Source organism: Drosophila suzukii, chromosome 3, assembly GCF_043229965.1.
Source record: "Drosophila suzukii chromosome 3, CBGP_Dsuzu_IsoJpt1.0, whole genome shotgun sequence".
In the NCBI taxonomy this organism is placed as follows: domain Eukaryota; kingdom Metazoa; phylum Arthropoda; class Insecta; order Diptera; family Drosophilidae; genus Drosophila; species Drosophila suzukii.
Genome location: NC_092082.1, coordinates 80094772 through 80114057, shown reverse-complemented (window position 1 = coordinate 80114057; position 19286 = coordinate 80094772). Strand labels below are relative to the sequence as shown.

Sequence of the window (19286 nt, the reverse complement as noted above, 5' to 3'; positions counted from 1 at the left end):
TTTCTGCATTGTATATACTTGAAACATGACAAATAATATTGCATTCTGATAAATTATGAAGTATAAGCTACAAGTACAATCATGTCAACACAAGCAGTTTTCAAAAACCCTCCGATCAGCATCCGAAATGTCAAAAACCCAATCGACTTTCGAATCGAGCCGGAAACTCTGGCAACGCCGCCTGTATCTTTTGAATACCCGCTCCCACAATCGAACCGGCGGGCCAAAGCGCCTGGTTTGGTTTGCTTTTGGTTTGCACAACGTTTCGCTTCGCTGTTCGTAGTTCGTTATTCCGTAGTTCGTTATTTCGTTGTTGGGATTTCTGCTTTGCGTTGCTGTGCTGGGCTGAAACTCTCGGCTGGCAACGCCGTTCGGCCTCACACACAGCTGGCAATGCCCCTGTATTGTGTGTGTGTGTGCTCTCCTCTCCACTCTTCTCGCTCTCCTCCCACCCATCAACGCTCTTGCTCTCCTCTCCTCTCAGCCCCGCTGCCATCCAAAAACTCGTTCAGTTTCAATGCTTTTACATAAGTGCGCGTCGCGGAAGAGAGACGGCAGCATATAGAGCGCCCGCTCGCACTCACGAGCGCTGCTTGTACAGGGGTGCATTTACTTGCGCCTGTGTGCGTGCCTGCCGTTTGGCTGCCTGCTGCCTGCTTCTTGAGCGCCGAGCGTTTTATTTGTGATTTTAGCACGGCGCTGCGAGGTCCACGTCGCTCTTTCGCTCCGTGCCCGCCAGACAGCTCCAATTCGAAAACGACGTAAACTCAAAACAGCCAGCCGTTCGCCAGGCGCGCGTAATTCAAAGTTATCAAACTCGAAACAGTGATTTTCGGGATCGTATGAGAGTGCATGTGAAACATACATATAAACGTGACCAACTGAAAAATATATAATATTCGAAATAGTGCACTTTTTGGGGAACATAAACGATATCGATCAGCCATGTCGTCCAAGTTCTGTGATGCCGCCTTGGGCCGCTCCTACGCCTGCTCGTCCCGCTTCCCTTCGGGACACCTGCTGGCCGCCCTCTGATCCGCCCAGGACCACGCCCACACGCCCAGTGACTGACTGACAGGGATCGTACCGCCCTGAACATAAACTCCAACGCGTTACCTTTTTTTTCGTTTTCCATCTATTTGGATATAAACGTTGTGAAACTGAGAACGGCCCAGCCGAAAATGTGCACTGAGGTGAGTCTCGAAGATCCTACGAGGATTGGGGTCCCAGAATTAGTTTTAAGAATATTGGGTTTTTTGGGGGTACATCTCAAAGAGAAATCCTTATATACTGAGTTTAAGTGATCGTACTTATTAAAAGTGAAGAAGGTTTAAATTAGAGTTATTTGGGTGGGTCAATATATGAGATCTTTGATACTGTATAATTTTTAATAAATCTTAAAAGGGATTATACCAAATATCTTTAGATTTCAATATTTTATTTGAAAAACAAACAAGTTATACATTTTAATGTAATGCTAACCAAATGAATATACGATTTATAAAACTCCACCAAAAATATAAGGGAAATCCCTCTTGAGAGTTCAAAAATAAGTAAGATTAGGGCGAACATCTCAAGTTTCTTGGTAACCCCAATTCCTCTAACTGAGTTATCAGCAACTTGAACTTGCCGCAAGTTGAGCTTGGATTGATAAGGCGACTTTGAGGTTGCGCCTCCGCCAATTGGGGAATAGGAATCTCTCAGGTGGCATACCGCACCTGCAACGCCGCCTTGCGAAATGCGCGTAGCTTCAACATGTGGTTTTGTGCCAGCTTATTGGCAATGCGTGGGCGGGTGTTTTTGCCCCAGTGGGTGGTGCCTCAGCGATGGTGGTGCTCTGGGCATGACATGCAAACTTAGGTGGTGGATAATGCGAGTAAGGAGGGTTATCAGCAACAACAAAGGGACGTGGCAGCGAACCCAAGAACCCAACAATGCCCGCTCTCGGTGGCTGCTGCCATTCAGCAATGTAAACAATGCACAAGTTGCACGTGCAGCCAGCAGGCTGGCCAGTGCCCCCTTTAACCCCCCAAAACCCATGCCAAAACACAGTAAGAAATGAGGTGACTCGATGGAAGTTAAGTAAGGTTTTTGTAAAACCATTAATATGAAGCCATATGGAAACAAGATAGACATTTTCTATATCACAAGTAAATACAATAAAAACTCTACATATTATATTCATTTTCCATATTCTTTTCCTTTCTTTTAGACAGATATCATATCATTTAGTATCAATAATTTTATTTTGTTTGAACATCTCTTGTTATTTTCACAAAAAGATCAACAAAGTCTAGTCATTAACAATCCCTAACATGTTTGCTTAACTAAAACAAGAGTTGTGTTTTGGGTACTGCTAATTGTGGGGTTCCCCGTATCTTGGTACAAACACTTGCCTGCTTTTCAGTGCAGTAATAACAGTCTGAGCTGCTGGCTGTCCTTCTCCCTCGCACTTCTGTGACCAGGCCAGGCATCATGCAGCGCCATCTATTGGCACACATTCGCACAATATGCTAAATAGCTGCGGCTAGCGTCGCCGTCGACGTCTCAGCCGCGTCGCTGTCGCCGGCTAAGCCGCTGCGTCGTCTAATGCAACGCAACAATTGGACAGCAGAAGCAGCAAAAGCGGCGGCAGCAGACAGCTGACTTTTGGGGCCGTTTAATTAATTACATGCAAACGCTCTTTTTCGGCTCTCCCTCATGCTTGCTCTCTCTGCCCGCCTCCGCCTCCACCTCCTCCACTGCCCCTCCCCCTTTCGCCAGCCTGCTCCCCCGCAGAAAACAGCAACAAACTTTTTGGCGTCGCCGTCGGCGTCAGCAGCGTCATTGCTCTGTTTACGTTTTCTCTTTCGTTGGCGGCAGCGGAGCAGCTCGTATTAATTTCTTAGTTCTTTCGACAGTAAAGAAAAGTTGTACAATGCGTTTAGGTCATGGGGAATTCGCCGGGCAGTTGGTGGAACCAAAATAGAAACTCTAAAATATGTTATCTCTCAAATAAATGGATTTTTAGATCATGTTTGCTAGATCTTTGTTAGGTTTGGAATCCAAACTTTGAATGATAGATAGCTTGAGTTCTTAAACTATAATATTTCCATTTAATATTTCTTATACATTCATGGGTAATGGGGAATTTGTCTGGTAGTTGGTGGAACCAAAAAAAATAACTAGCTCTAACTATTTTAAGTTTGTTAAGACTTTATTAGATTTGGAGAATGGGTACCATTAAAATATGATATTTCCCTTTCATATTACTAGTCAAACATCTCTATGAGTCAAACATTTGATGGGGTAGTGTCTTATTTTATACGAAGTTGTATCGCTAAAACCTTTTAATGTTGAAATAGAATAGTGTCCCTAAATCTGGTTAGCCCTGTTCATAGATATCCCTACTTTTAACTCGAAACTAAATAGTTATGATATATACTCCCTTGCTATAACACTTTATAAATTTTAAATTGAATCTGTCTTAGATATAAACCACTCCAATTCTTTTTATAAATTAAAAATCATTTAGCTTGAACCAACAAAGGGAAGTAGAACGCCAAATAAGATGTCAAATCTTCAAGTGAGGATTTGTATAGACCTTTCTTTCTCCGAGTGCCGTTTTGACTGGAGGAAGTTGCAGTTTCGAGTGGAAGTAATCATTGAGAAAAACCCTGCCTGGCACCTTTCACTATTACACAATGATCCGTTTTGATAAATGCAACGCACACCTTAACCGCACCATCGATTGTTTACCTTTTTCCCGAAGCCCAAAGGGCATTTCCCATTCGATGCAGCCTTGATTCTTAGCGCCTTATCTTCGTTCCTTTCTTGTTCTGCTTTTTTAATTGTTCTTTATGGTTATGTGCTGCGCTGAACGCTGTTGTTGTTGTTGTTTTCGTTCCTCTTCGTCGTCTCGCCCGCTCGTTTGGGGTTTTTGGGGTGGTGCAAATTCCGGCACGAGACTTAATTCACTTAATTGAGCAGGCAGAGCCGCTGACAGCGACGCCAGCCGCGGCAGCGACTGCAGCTGAGGCCGAAGCAGAGCCACTGGCCGCGTGGCCTGGCAAATATAATAGTTTGGAGTTGGCGCCGGACCGGCATGGCACGGATACATGGGCCGCCTTTGCTGATTTCACTTTCAGATACATTAACACAAGTGCGCTGAAATGCGCGCGCCTTTTGAGTTATTGGTAGCAGCGGCAGTGGCAGCAAAAAGCGACGTCGACAGCGCAGCCTCCTCCTTGGTTGCCCATTTTCTTTGGCTCTTCGATTTTATGAATGAAAATCGCGACTTGGTTGGTTTGGTTTTGGTTACGCTTTGGTTGCAGCATATAGCATATAGCCGCTGTAATATTTGCATGTGTATGTATGAGCCAGCGAAGGATACGCACACACACACACATGTGTCTGGTGTGTCTGGGGCAGCCATAAAATAAATGCCTTCAGGGGGCTTAAGCATCGCTTCTGATTCGGAGGAGGGTGTGTATATATGTGTGTGCCCCATTAATACCATTATCCTTGGCTGTTCTGGCTCCCTTAATTTGCCCTCGCATCTTAACTTGTTGCCGGCTCCTTGGGTCAAGTGCAACACGAAAACGCAAATTGCTCAATGAAGAATGTATAATCAAATAAAACAAAAAAGAAAAAAAAAAGAGGAGGAGTTGGTATTTCTTTTTTCCTTCGTTTGTTGTGGTGCCAGTCTTCTAAAAATGTAAACAAAAGACTGTTAAAGAAGGGGTCGTCGAGTGCTGGCACCACGTCGCATGAGCAATTTGGGTCCCAGTCACGACTTGTGTCGTCCCGCAGGTGAAAAAGAAAAGAATCCCAGGTTAAGCAGAGGAATTGGTGGATGGTGACTTGCTTGAATGGAATAGGTTCTTCCAAGGGAAAGCCTTAAGACAATATCCCTACAAAGTTCCTATATATTCAATATAAATCAATACAGCCTTATTTCCTAGCCCTTAACAAGATATTATCTATGTCAGCTATACTTTGAACTGCTTCCAATTGCTTTATCATTGCACGTTTCTAATATCTATCGGTAGTCATTCCCCCCAATAATTAAAATTCCCATTGCTGTATTAGCCCCCATATAACCGAGCCCCCGTGCTAATGACTTTCGATTGGCCGAGGGTTAAGTTCAGAGCCCAAGATAACAGAGCCTATCGTAAGCGGTGGGTTCAACAAACCTCAAGTTGACTAGTTAAGGGATTTGAAGGTACCCAGATCGCTAAAGCGATTCCAGAACTTGTGCTTATCGCTGATGACATTGCAGGTTGTTCCGTTGTCAACAGCTGTTTTGACCACAACAGAGAGCGTGGCAAGTTGTCCATATAGCTCTCAGTGTGCCTCTTTGGGGTCCGGGTCCCCTGTTGACCGATTGAAAGATTTGCTCGCACCGAGAGCATAGCTTATATGGCAACGCGGTCTTGACTTGACTTGGCTTGGCTTAATGTATGCCCACACATCCATGGGCAACATACAAAGACAGCTGGCAGCGGCGAGTTGTGGCACGAAATCTTATCAATGAATGCGCATCACTTGCACTTGTTTGCACCACCCAGAGGGGGGGGATGAGTATGGCTATATGGCAATGGCTATGGGTTCGGGGAATTACCGGCTGGCGACGACGTAAATGGTTCGACGATGACGATGACGACGGCCGTGTGATGATGACGTGACTCACAGACGGTCCAGAGTAACAACAACAGCAGCAACTACACGTGCAGTTGTCCAACTACCAATGCACTTGCACACGCACACCATTAGCATTATTAAATCGCCAGCCGCAAATTTGCGGTTGCGTCACCTACTTAACACGCGGACCCAGGGACCATGGACCATGGACGATGGCCAGTTGGGAAACTCAGAGGGTAGGGGAGGTTGATGGGGGTGGCAGCGACTGGAGCAGCATCCGTGAGTTTGCTTAAGGATAACAGCACAACGAGAGCGCCAACGAAAATTTCCATTAAGCCAAATTAAAGTTATCGTGAGCAGAGCAGCAGCAGCGGCAGCGACAGAGCAAGGCTAGCTGCCCTCTTGGCACACCACTCATGGTCCACCCCAATTCACCACCCACCCAAGCACACTGGCAGAAAAATGGGAGCAGGTTGACATCATTTAGAATGATATGGTATTTATAAGAAGATCTCAGTTTTCATAAGTTATGTTTATACTGTTAAACATACCAATTCAAGTAAAGATATCGCAAGGCTGCTTCATCGTTTACATACATTTCTTATGAAACACGAATCTACCTACGCATTTTGGGAATCCCCCTGTGATTTGATTTTCCTCTGTGTACTTTTGTACGTCCTGCCTCTTGCCGCCTTGTCCTCGCTTCCATTTTCATTTCTCTCATTGCTGTCCTCTCTGACACAACCGCCCCACCACCCACCCACCTACACAGCAAAAAAAGGGGAAGGTGGCGGTGGAGTGGTAGGAAGCATTCCATCTCTCTTTCTCTCTTCCGCACTCTCTTTCTCTTTCACCCAGCCCACGTAGTGGTGTACGTGCAATTGGAAAAGTGGTTTTCATACTAGTGGATGGCCCAAAACCACCACCACCAGCGCCGACAGCAGCGCAGCACCACCACCATCAATCCACCATCCACATCCACCCATTACCCAGCGTATTCCTCGTCCTGTTTGGTAGGCTTTATATTATGCCAGAACTTGGGGGGGTTAACGGGATGTACAGTGGGTGGCATAGCATTTCACCCAATTTCATTATATTTGCCAACGTTTTTAGCTTTTATACGTCACACGGCATATCTCACCACACCCAACACTATGAGTATTCTGAGTGGGTGGTTTGGGTTGCTTTTATAAGGGGGATATCGGAGTATGGAGGGTCGTACGATAGAGAAAAGCCGGCTCGACTTTACTGCGCAGGGTCGCCAACTCGACTCGATGAGAGGGGTTAAGATGAGGCGAAGGATGTAGGAGGGGTGAAAAGGGTGGTTAGGTGACTGGGTGGCTGGGTGGTTGGGTGGCTGGTATATGGCTGTAGGTGGTTTTCGGCTGCCAGTGCTGCCAACCCATTATTATAAAGAATATAATATTATAATAATGTCAGGCATAAAGTGCCAAAGAGAGACGGGAAAGCACAGGGAGAGGGTGCTTCGGAAAGAGGAAGAATCACCCAACCCCGTGGGCGCTGATGGAGCTTACACACACACTGCCACATCGAAAACTTGTGTGTATGTGTGCAAAATAAGGTTATTTTATAAACAGTTCAGGGTGTTATAAGGGGGGACAGCCACCGGAGGAGGGTTGTCTGTATGTGTGGGCGGCCGTATCGAAGTAGAGCCGGAATATAGGAGTACGGGTGGCCGGGAGTTGGCGTCATAGTCACGGCTGGGCGCTCGTGGGCGGACATGGGTTAAAGCGGCAAGGCAGCCCCTTAAAGAGCGTTAGCCATGGAACCGTTAAATAAAGGACACGCAGATTGCGTTACGCGATAAAGCCTGAAGTTGAAGATCAACTGAGATTGGAAATGGAATAATAGCAATGTGAATCGCTTAATCATGGTTTTGGTCGTACGTTCTTTAGATCACCTATGTGATATTAAAAACTTTATATTGAAATAAATATTATTTTGAAGAACTTAACCTATGATTAATTTTTAATGATAACATCAAATAAATCAACTTGTTTGGATTTTTTGAAGACAGATCACTAAATTAAAAGATAAGCTTGTTTTGGATAAATAACTTTTATTTTTAATAAGATTATTTAGTACAATGTATTTATCTTAAAAACTATGACAGCCTTATGAACAATCTACAAGATTCGATATAAAGTCTTTGGCAGTCCGCGATACTTCGAAACACTCTTCACGTTTCGATTGCCTCATACAATATATGCCATAGGAAAATGCCAGGGGCCAACCTTGGTCCGATCCGTTAGCTTTGTGGCGCTGCGCTGGCGAGTACAAATCCGAAACCGATTCAAACTACGTGAATTTGCGCGCGCTACGCTGCGGACGTTGTCCGACATCCGACGAATATATCCAACATCCGTTATCCCACCACGCTAGCATAGCAAAGCAGCAACCTTCGCTAAATCGAGCGTGCGAGGCCGTACTTACCACTTGCCACCACTCACCACACTACTATAAAGTGGGGGGTTGTGATATGATGATGGGTTTTCGCTTTGGGGTGGGATTCGCCGTCCCCTTTGAGATTTTTGCCATTCTAAGCGAAACGCACTAGAAAAACGGTCGCCGTAAGCCTCTTCTTCTTCTTCTTGTTCCTCATTCTCCATTTCTGCTTCTTCTTCCTTAGCACTTCGAGTGTTTTCGAAACGCAAAAAAAAAAAGAAACAAAAATATTTTCAACAAAAATCGGAACGCAACACTGCCAAGTCAGTCGTCGTCGCCGTCGTTGTTGTTGTTGCCGCCATCATTTATTTTTCGTCGTTTCTTTTTTTTCCTGCTACGTACTACAAAATTAAACTCGAACGAACGAACGACGAACGTTCGCTTGGCTCCGTGCTTTTGGAACGGCAAAAGTTGCGATATTACGTCCCTCGCTATCAACAGCACAGCACAGCAAAAGCAGCAACAACAGCACAGCAAAAGCAGCAACAACAGCAGCGAACAGAGAGACAGCGATGGCAGCTCTTACCCTGTACAGTGTACATGCATATACACGAACAAACGATTTTAATACATGAAATTTTACTGTGCAGTATACACACACAGTGGTACATGCGAACGGAATACATACATACACACAGCACACTGGTTCCATCATCATTATTTACCAGCATTCGCTTTGTTGTTTTACCCTCGCTCGCCTCGCTCTTTTCTCTTTGCATGCCTGTACCGCTCGTTCCCCTACCCGTCGCAGCGGCCCACACTTTATTTTTAACTGTGCGACTGTACTTCGTGTGTCGGTCGTTCGGCTCTGCTCTCTCGCTCACACCTACATATAGACGAGCGAGCGTCTGTATGTAAGCGGTGAGTCGAGTCAGCAACATTGGATGTAGATGTGGATGTACATACGTATGTACGGGATGTGGAGTGGAGTCTTTGTTGGTTGGGGCTGTGTGTATATTTCGGTATATACATACATATATACCGACAGTTTTTTCCATGGTATTTTTCTCTTTTTTTTTTTTGTAATTTTGTGTTTACCAAGCGGCTTGGTGAATGTTCGTACGTACGTACGCCTTGATAGCTGCTGTGCTGTTGTTGTTGCCCCGTCGTACACTGCGCGACGTGCAATTTGCGCAGTGTGCTGTCGCTCCGACAATTGTTAACGGCAATTGTTGTTGCTTGGCTCGGCGGTGGCTGTAGCCCTGGTTTCGATTCGGAGCCAGCGATTAGCGCACTTGACGCAATGCCCTGGCTCAACTCAACTCTCTTTGGTCTTCGCTCTCCGAGCTCTGCTCTCGTTCTCTTGTCTTATCAGCTGGTTTTGGGTTGATAAGAGCCGCACGGCAGAAATTTAGCATGCAGATCGATGATCATCGGTTATCAGGCTGTGGGTTGTCAGTTGGGAGGCGAATATGGAACATCTATAGTTCCGGGAAACCATCTGAAGGGGTTCCCATTCAGAGCGAGGCCTTGAAGGTTATGCAGGGAGATAGTAAAAGATATCTGTAGGATCGGAGATCGCAAAGGTAGAAAGACTTAAAAAAGATATGATATGATGTCTTCAAACCTAAGATATCTTTAAAAAATTAGTATATTTCAATATGTAAGATTGTTAAAAACATATTTTAAATAGATCCCCAGAATATGAATTGCAACTGAATGTTATATAAAAATTGGATACAAATCTTAAAGGTACATTTTCCCTATTAATATAGAGAAAATTGGCTATTTCTCATTTTGAAATAAAATCTTTCAATATTTGCCTGTACAAATAAGTTCCCACCATCCTATAAACGAGTTCTTATTAGCTGGGCTATCAATCGACCAACAGGTTGATTTCCTGGCAATTACCATCCCATTTCGTATCCCCAGCCACTTGGCAAAGGTTCAATCACAGTCGAATTCGTCCTTAAAGTCTCGACAGTCGCAATGTCATATTGATGGATCGCTTGGAATGGTCAGGTAGTAGAAAGTGAGTGCTGTGCTGCAATCCTAGAAAAAAAAATCCGAAATTGAACCCGAACCCACTGGCGTGTCTAATGCGCTGCATCCTTTTCGGGGATTACGGTCCTCCTCGACCTTAGGTAGAAATGCTCGAGCGAGCGACCCTTGGGCGGCTCACAATGGATAGAGGATGAGGATGGGATGATGATATGGGTTTTGGGATTTGTGAGGGTCTCGACTCACGTTTCACGAAATGCCGTGTTCTGCACATCGCGTAAACAGCTGAGTTCAAGGAGGAGATGTTGGGAGGTATGTGGTGTGTGGTTCATTGACCAAAAGTCACCATTCTTAACCGAGGGGGGCTTTCCCCACTTGCTCTCATGTGGGTAATGTATGCTGTATGCTGTCAGCTGTTCCCCCATTTCGCAAAAAGCACACAAAACACACACGTACGCAAAGTGGGAAGAGCGAGAGATGCCTTGCAAATTTTCAATGTCACCAATTGCGATGCCAACTTCGCTGTCGACGTCGCTGCTTATAAATCTTCGACATGAAGCGCAACAAAAAGCCGCAAAGAGCAAAAAAAAAAAAAAAAAAAAAAAAGGAAAAAACCGAAACAGCAAGCGGCGCGCATTGAAAATTGCTCTAATTCGCCAAAAACAGCTGATTTGGTCGACGACGCCGCCGCCGTCGCCGTGGCTTCCTGCCTCTCTGCTGCCAATCGACGGCCCCACATCGACACGGGGACTCGGACTCGGACTCGAAACTCGGAATCGAAAACGGAATCGGGGGTTTTGTGTCTGTCAGTCGTGCGGCGAACTCCGTGGTGCGGCAACATGAAATGGCCGACGCAAAATATGCGCACATCAAAAAAGTCTGCCTCATACAAAGCAACCCACATACCATTATACCCCACCCCAAAAAGCATACAATCCATAGCCTTAGCCAAACTTTACTTCATAACATGGTCTTAAAAATAACTCATCCTAACTTTAAGTAGATTATAAATACAACACACTTTTTAAAAACTAGTACCAGTGGTCATATAATCTCGCTAGAATCAAAAAGATTCAAACAAGTCTATATCAAATACTACAATTTATCATGTTTAGAAAAGATATTTAAAACAGTCCAGGTTTTTTTAAAAATTATTTATACAATTTCAAATCAACAAAGTCTTTATAATCCTAACATTAAAAAGATTTGTTTTTTAATTAAATCCCAATATTATAGCATAGTTTTCCAAAACTCAAATATTACGAGTACTAACTAGCTACAGCTCGAGTTATGGAAGTTAAACAGTAGTGGGAAAGCCGGGTTCGAAAATCTTTCCGTTCCCACATCGTCATGTGCCGCTATAAGCAAATAGCTCGCCCCGCTCTGTTATTGTTGTGGGTGTTTGCATTCAAAGTTTTCACCATGAGGGAGGGAAAAATAACTAAGCCAGCATGGGAAACTCCGAGACACAAGCCACCATATCGGCGTCATCTTGAGCTTCCCATCCAAACCAATCCACCAACTATGAAACTAAGAAACGAAACTAAGAGAGCCCGAGAAAGAAGAATGGGAGAGCGGGTGGTGCGTCTTCGTTGGTCTTCGTATTCGTCTTCATCGTCTTCAATTCAATTCATTTTTATTATGATGAGCAGAAGACCGCTTCTTCTTCTTCAACTCCGTTGAACCCCAGCTTGCTGGTAATTTTTTTTATTATGCCTCATCGTCTTCTTCTTCTTCTTGGGGCCGCGCGCTCTTTTTTATGTTTCCAAAGTTTCTTCTTCCTCTTTGGCTCGTACACTTAAATTGCTTTGGCGGAGATCGCGGCTTAAAGCCAAGCTAAAACCCAAACCCAAGCTCGAAAACCGAAACTCGGCTTTTTTGCTTCTACTTGTTATTTTATTTTTTCTTTCTTGATGGCTCGGCTCGTTTCGCTGCTATCGCACGTTGTGCTGTGCGCCCCAGCCGAAGAATTCAAAGTGGGGCCCCCAGACCAGCTACGACCGGAGTGGATCGAGCCCGAGTCAGAGCCAGAGTTTCAGAGCCCAGAGTTATAGCCAGAGTTTTAGAGACCAGGCACTGGAGGTAGCGACAACGACAACGGCCACGGCGACCGACTTAAATGCTTGGAAACCGACTCTCAAGCGAGCACAGTGGAGTGGAATGGGGTTTTTGGAGGAATGTTTTGGGCTTGGAATAGAGTTTCTATAGGGTTAGAAATTATTATCAAGTATAAAAGTTTCTTAGGGTTAGATATTATTATCAAGTATTACAAAAATAAAGTTAGTATAATTTTTTATGTTAAAATATATGGTTTAACATTGATGAAGTATCATCAGTAGCACCAATATCTTTCTTATATTTTAAATTAAGGCATATTCTTTTGCATCATATTAAAATGTTTTGTTTTTTTTTTACTAAATTTTAGATTGTTTTATATCACAGCTATAAATATATTTTTGTAGAAAAGGAAATTATAAGACAATTTACAGAAACAGGGAGTTTTATGGCTGATATAATGATATTATCTATAGTCTATAGTTTTTTGTGTTACATCTAATTTTACTGTGGGCAACCAACATATAGAAACCTACTTCAGTTTGGGCCCACTGTGCCGTTGCCTTTGCCGTTGTCCCGGGCCCTGGCTCTTAGCTCTTGGCTCTGGCTTTCGGGCAAACATTTCGTTTCGAGTTGCTGTATTGCTGTTGCTGTTGCTGTTGCTGTTGCTGCTGACGATGACTGGCTCCGGCTCTCAGGTTGGGTTGGTTTCTGTTCGCTGGCTGCCTGGCTGCTTGGCTGCCTGGTTGGCTCATAACCTGAAACTTGAATATTGTGGAATTTGAAGGTAGCGACGATGTTGCTGTTGCTGTTGGTGTTTGTGTTGTTGCTGTTGTTACTGCAGCAACAGCAACAGCAACAGCAGCAGCAATAACAACTGCAGCGACGCTGCGTGCGAAGCTTTAGACTCGGGCCGTCAATTTGGAGCCAGTCGGAGCCGGGGACCCACGCCCCTCGCTCCGCCAATCTCCTCCTGCTTTTCAGTTTTCAGTTTTCAGTCCGCTGCCAGTGCCAGCTGAAACGAGTTGCTGGCGAAGCGTAAAATGCTGCTGCTGCTATTGCTGTTGCTGTTGTAGATGTTGCTGGTGGGTAAAAAGCAACGAACGCTTGACGGGGGACTGGCTTTTGTGTGTTGCTGCGGTGCCTGGTCGCTGTTGCCGCTTGAAACTGCCTGAGTGATGTTGGTGTGGCAATAAAAATCAACTTCCAGCAACATTGCCAGCGAACGCAGCTCGAAAATCATCATCATCATCATCATCATCATCGCTGCCAGATAGTCAGCCTGTGAGCCAGTCCCCAAGATGATGGCCAGCATTGTATAAACGCTGTTGTTGCGGCTTATAATGATGGCCAGCATTTCTCCATTCGAACGAAAATTAGCGTAGAAAGTTTTCTTTTATTTTTGTTTTTTGTTTGGCTTGATGTTGTTGATGCTCGCTGCTTTGGTTTTCCCGTTGCCAAGCTCAGCTGATGCGATTTGATTTGATTGGGTTTGGGTATGGGTTTGGGTAGTAGGGGGGGCAGAGCTTTTAGCTGATTGGGTTTTTTAGCGCAGCTTTTAAGCGCACACGGCGTATGCGCAACGAGCTTCGCTCGCATTACACATACGACCAGTTGTCAACAGAACAATGAGCAATGAGTGAGCGCCGCCGCCTCGCCTTTAAAACCAGCGATGATGATAAGAATGAGTCAGTCGTCGGAATGGGAATGGAGCAACCAATAATTCCAAGAAGAGGGAACTTCTCGCCGAGGCAAAAGACGGTTTTTCGGTTTTCCGTTCTCTGGTCCGTTCCCAAAAGGGCGAATCATCCGGAGTCCGGACGCCTGGGCCAGCATGTCTAGACTCGCTCCAGCCCCTATACCAAAAATAACACCGAAAATACAGCTGCAGACGCGAACGAGAACGAAACGAGGGATGAAATGCGATGATGAGACATGCGGCAGTGGCAAAGGCACAACTCGGAGGCAGACAGGCAAACAAGGGAAACGGGGCAGGGGCGGGGGCAGGGGGCAGGGGCATCCAGGGGTCGGGGGTAGAAAAATGCGAAACACATGCGACTCAGCGACGACGACCGACCTCGATGACGATAACACCCAGCACACACAGTACCACACAGCGGACTGAAAACTGAAAACGAAACGAAAACTCACCCTCGGGTTCGGGTTCTCGTATTATATTCCCCCAATGCTGAAGGCAACTGCATCAGCAGCAACATCACAGGCAACATCACTGGCAAATATGCGAGCATATGGCAACCCTTATGGATATATGGATATATATGGATATGACAAAGGCCGTTCTTCGGCCGACGTACGCACAGATGTTCAAAACTCAATGGGGAAAGTAGCTCCGGCGAAGGGCACTGAGTTTTTGGGCAGAGTGCCGTGCCGGCAATCGAAGGGTGGCAACTCTTAAAAGGGCGATGTGAGTTTGGAAAATCCCCAGCATGATTCAACGATCGATAGATATGCTCTAAAGCCCAAGGGGTGGTGACAGTTTTTCGGGCGATGAAGCTTAATTAAGCTCCTCTTTGATCTTGATGAGAGATCTTGCATATTGTATATGACATTATCAGCACTTGGTGAACAACTTTCAATGAAACATAAAAAAAAAGTACTTAAGAACCAATTTAATAGGCTTTTATGGGTATACTTTCTAAAATGAAACAGAAACTATAATATCAGGGTACAATTTTAGAGTATTTTAGAAAACTTGTATAAAAAAGATTCAGATCTTTATAAATCAGTTTTTACAAAACTAATAGAAATAAGTATATTACCCAGCAATGTTTTCATTGTGAATATAGCCTTCCGGGAAAATTCTTCCCTGGCATTGTTCCGTTCCAGTGTTGATCCAAAATCATGGCTGGAGCAGAACTCGAAAGACTTAAAAATAGTTTCGAAAAAAGAAGAACGGAGGAAAGTCCCACAGCAAATGTGGCGGAAGTTGATGGGAAAGAGCCAGCAGAGCAGCAGCAGTAGAAGAGCATTCAGAATGGGAAGACTACGACTACGGCAATCGAGGCAGCCCACACAATTCTCGGGGTCCCGCCCTCTCCTTCCGTCTCTGTGCGTTTTATTTTAAGAAGATTTCGAGCAACGTCGATGAGCAATGCCACAGCAGTCGAGAGGGGGAGGGGTTGGGGTTGCGAGTGGGTGGCTGGGAGGCGGAGGGTGGCTGACTGAGTGACGGACGGACGGACAGACAGCCTCGACTTGGCCTGCTGGCTTGACTGTTGTTGTTGTTGCCTGGCATTTTCCATTTCATTTTCATGGCTCGAGTGGGTGGAAGTGGTGGAGGTGGAACGAAAGAAGGGTGGGTGGTTGGTAGTGGGCGAAAAGGGGGAGTTCAAGTCCCTGCCTGACTTCCATTTCCTTGATAAGTTTTTAGCTGGCTGTGTGTCCTTTGTTGGCTCGTGCGAACCGTGAGGAAATTTATGATGCACAGAGGGAAAAACCCGAATCGAAATCTATGAATAAAGAAAATGATTTAAGAACATTGAAAGATTAATCAGGGTTGTTAGATGGTAATATTAGCTACATTTGTTTAACTCAATAATTAAAGAACATACTTCAAAATAAATTTAAATTGAATTGAATGGAGTTTTTTTTTTTCTCTGTATACTCTTATCCCTGCTCCCTTTACAACTCCTTTGTAACTTGCTTTTCATTTTGGCGGCAAATCACTAAATGTCTTTTATATTCTCCTCCTCTTGCAGGTAAATTCCGCGATGGGTCTTCAAGCAACAGCCGCCACCAAGCGGAAGCATGAGCTGACCTTCGACAGCAAGGATGCCAACACCACCTATACGGGCAACTGTGCCCCGCCCCCCGTCAAGGCCAACAAGTGGGCCATCAGCAACAACAACTACCTGGAATCGCTCGAGGAGCAGCAGCAGCAGCAGCAACAGCAGCAATCGGAGCCTGCTGTGGAGTCCAACAACAACCACATTGTGTTGGAGGCATCCATGGATGCGATGAAGCCAACGGAGCCAAGTATTAGCAATGGTCATGAAGTTACTACCGCCGTCGCCACGCTGAAGAGTCAAGCGGAGGTGCCACTGCCGCCGACGGCGAGTGCAGCGATACCGGAGGACAGTATCGCCAGGCTGGAGGTGGTCACCTCGGCCGTTCCCTGTGAGCCCTGGACAACAGCAGCGGGCAACGGGTCGTCGACTCCCTCGGCGGTCTCCGTTTCGAATGGATCCAGCGCCGAGCCCGTGGACTGCATCTCCAAGCTGCAAGCCGTGGCGGTGCCCAGTGATCCATGGGGCAGCATAGCCACCCGCTCCACGCTGGCCACCACTCTGCTCAGCGCCGACGAGCTGGACGATGATGATGATGACTTTGAGGACGACTACGAGGAGGAGGAGAGCATCATACCCACCTACTGTCCCATGCGTTTTCATCCCTTTGTGCCGCACCCCCATCCGCACCAGCTGGCACCGCATCCCCACCAGCAACAGCAGCAGCAACAGCAGCAACTCTCCCAGCAGCAACCACATCCCCAGCAGCAGCAGCAACTCGCCCAGCAACAGCAGCAGCATCCGCAACAGCAGAGGAGTTATGCCCCCGGCTATGGCAGCAGACAGCCCAACTACTACTCGGAGCCATTCCCGCAGCAGAATTGCTCGCGAACCGGAGGACCGCAACACATGACGCAATCTCCGCCCACGCCGCAGCAGGCGCGCGGTTTTGCCCCACCCCAGTGGGCGACGGCGGGCGGCAGTCCGACCAATCCATCTGTGGGTGGAGCCCAGCAGTTCTACGAGGCCACCAACGGAGGAGCCTATGCCCCACCGGCGGCGCCACAGCAAACGATCCGCTGTGCCGAGAATGGCAAGTCCTATCTAGATCTGGGCTGCAGCAGCGGTGCATCCGGCAACGCTGGAGGATCGCCCATCAGTCCGCCACCCTCCTCGGCGCCCGTTGTTCCATTCGCCGGCCTGCCCCTCCATGGCCTGCCCCTCAAGCGCTGTTGTGATGGACGTCCCGGTGGCTGGTGCAGTGCCAACAGGAGCTGCTACAAGGACACGCGGCTGAAGATACGCAATCTGTCCATGTTCAAGCTTTCCCGTTTCCGCCAGGTGTCCGAGCAGTCGCTCTACCGCTCGGTGCTCATTTGCAATACGCTGAAGCGCATCGATCGCGAGATCGAGGCGGAGGCCAAGGAATTGCACCAGGCGGCGCAGCAGCATCACCAGCAGGCGGCGGCAGCGGCTGCGGCTCAAGCGGCGCAATACCACCCAGCCTACCAGCAGCAGCAACAACAACAGCAACAATCCCCGCCAGCACCACTGCATCCTCATCCCCAGCAGCAGCAGCAGATGGATTATGCACCCGTGTTGAACTGTGCCCGTTTGGCCAACATGGATCACTACCAGCAATTGAGTTTCCAGCCCCAGCAGCAGCAGCAACAGCAACAACAGCCTCCCCAACCGCATGGCTATCATGAGCGTCTGGAGCCCGCCTACAGGGGCGTGGCAGCGGGAGCGGGTGTGGGGGTGGGAGTGGGAGGCTTCACCACGCAGCCCAGCAACTGTGATACATCAGCGAGTGGTGCAAGTAGCAATACCAGCGGCGGCAACAGCAACAACTCCTCAGCGACAACGGCGAGCGGAAGCAGTAGTTTGCATCCCTACGATCACTATCCCTTTCGGGAGTCGCAGTCGGGTCGAGCCACGCCCTTTCCCGCCTGCCCCACGACCACAGCAGCAGCGGCAGCAGTCAGCGGAGGAGCAACACCAACCCTGAGCAACAACAGCAACAGTAGCAACATCAGCAGTTCCCCCGCCACAAGCAGCAGCAGCATAAGCATCAGCAACACCAGTTCCTCAACGCCAATGAGCAGCAGTAGTGGGAATACAGCGAGCAGCAGTGTTGTCAGCAGCACGTCAGTTGCCCCTGCCGCAAGTAACAACAACTGCGATACCAGTGATTCCGGCTATGCGGACGACGACTCCACGCGTTCGATCAACTGGAGTTCGGTGCTCAGCCTAAGTTCGCAGTCGGCGCTGGATCCGCTGAACAACAACGATCTGTTTAGCATACTGCCGGCGGCGGCCACGCCCACAGCAGTGCCGGTTTCAGTGCCAGCGGCCAGCAGTTCCAGTTCATCCTCCGGTTCCACATTGGCCTTCAGTGGCAGCTTCACCACCGTTCAGGCAAGCAGCGGGAATAGCAGCAGTTCCTGTGGCAGCAGCAGCAGCAGTTCCTCCTCTACCACCGCCACCTTTACCACCCTGTCCACCATCTCCTCGGCCACCCACTCGCTGACCTCGTCGTATGTGAGCAGCATTAGCTCGAATGTGTCGGCGGGCGCTAATACCTGGGAGTACGGATTCCTGGACATGGAGTTCGGTCTGGGCTCGGAGTTCACCGAGCTGGTGCCCAGCTGCAAGCTCAGCTCTGAGGATCTGTTCAAGAGCGGACTGGGTGGGCAGGTGGTGGCCGCCTCCCGCCTGCACGACAACGAGCTGGAGCAGCCGGCCCACATCATGGTCGGCAGTTAGTATCAGTTGTAGACGATGAAGACGACGACGGCGGATGAGCGGATGGCGGCGTGCTGGTCGCGTCGCCTGCTGGCGCCCACTAGCAATTCCAAGCAGTATTGAATCGACGAAACGAGTGAGGGGAGATCTAAAGGAAGATCTTAATTGCTAATTATGCTCAGGTTGTGAACGTGCATGAATATATATTATGAAATATATATATACCCTTACCCCACTTTGGTCCTATTTCCCCTCGCTCCCTTTCTTCACACAAGCAATCGAGGACACACAAATTAATTGCAATCTATAAATGAAATTCGTAACTAAGTGAGAGATCGACGTTAAGGCAGAACAATGATTATGACAAATGAGCAAGCAAAACTATTAGCAAATTTTTTCTAAGTGTAAATATTGTTAGTCTTAAGGCAGAGCAGCGAACACCCTAGCCAAGTAAGTTTGAAACGGAAGCAAAACAAAAATTCTATATTAGCGTAACTTTAGCTTTGTTAGTTGCAATTGTTGCAGTTTTTCGATTCAACACCACACAAGAACAACAACAACAATAACAGCGTCTTAACGAACAACAAATGGCCGTTAAACATTTTTCAAAAAATAACTCAAACAACAGATCAATTAACAAAATTTACGTTTGGCCTAAAGACGATGCAGCATTCGGCAGCAAGACAAAATTAATGAGAAATCGAAAAACGT

General features: G+C 47.0%; 1 protein-coding gene across 2 annotated transcripts in view; it reads left to right on the top strand.

Annotated features, from left to right (window-relative positions):
• The window catches only part of tara (SERTA domain-containing protein 2 taranis), a 38343-nt gene extending 19465 nt beyond the window's left edge, over nucleotides 1-18878 (top strand). Inside the window, exons 1-2 of one of the 2 annotated variants that reach the window (XM_065865472.2) lie at nucleotides 665-1193; nucleotides 15804-18878. In XM_065865472.2, the coding sequence (XP_065721544.2) occupies nucleotides 1182-1193; nucleotides 15804-18596 (2805 nt within the window). In that variant the 5' untranslated portion in view covers nucleotides 665-1181 and the 3' untranslated portion in view covers nucleotides 18597-18878. Of the gene's footprint in view, nucleotides 1-664; nucleotides 1194-15803 lie in introns of those variants that run through there. The other variant, XM_017081045.4, reaches the window with a different exon arrangement.
• The last annotated feature ends 408 nt before the right edge of the window (nucleotides 18879-19286 follow it).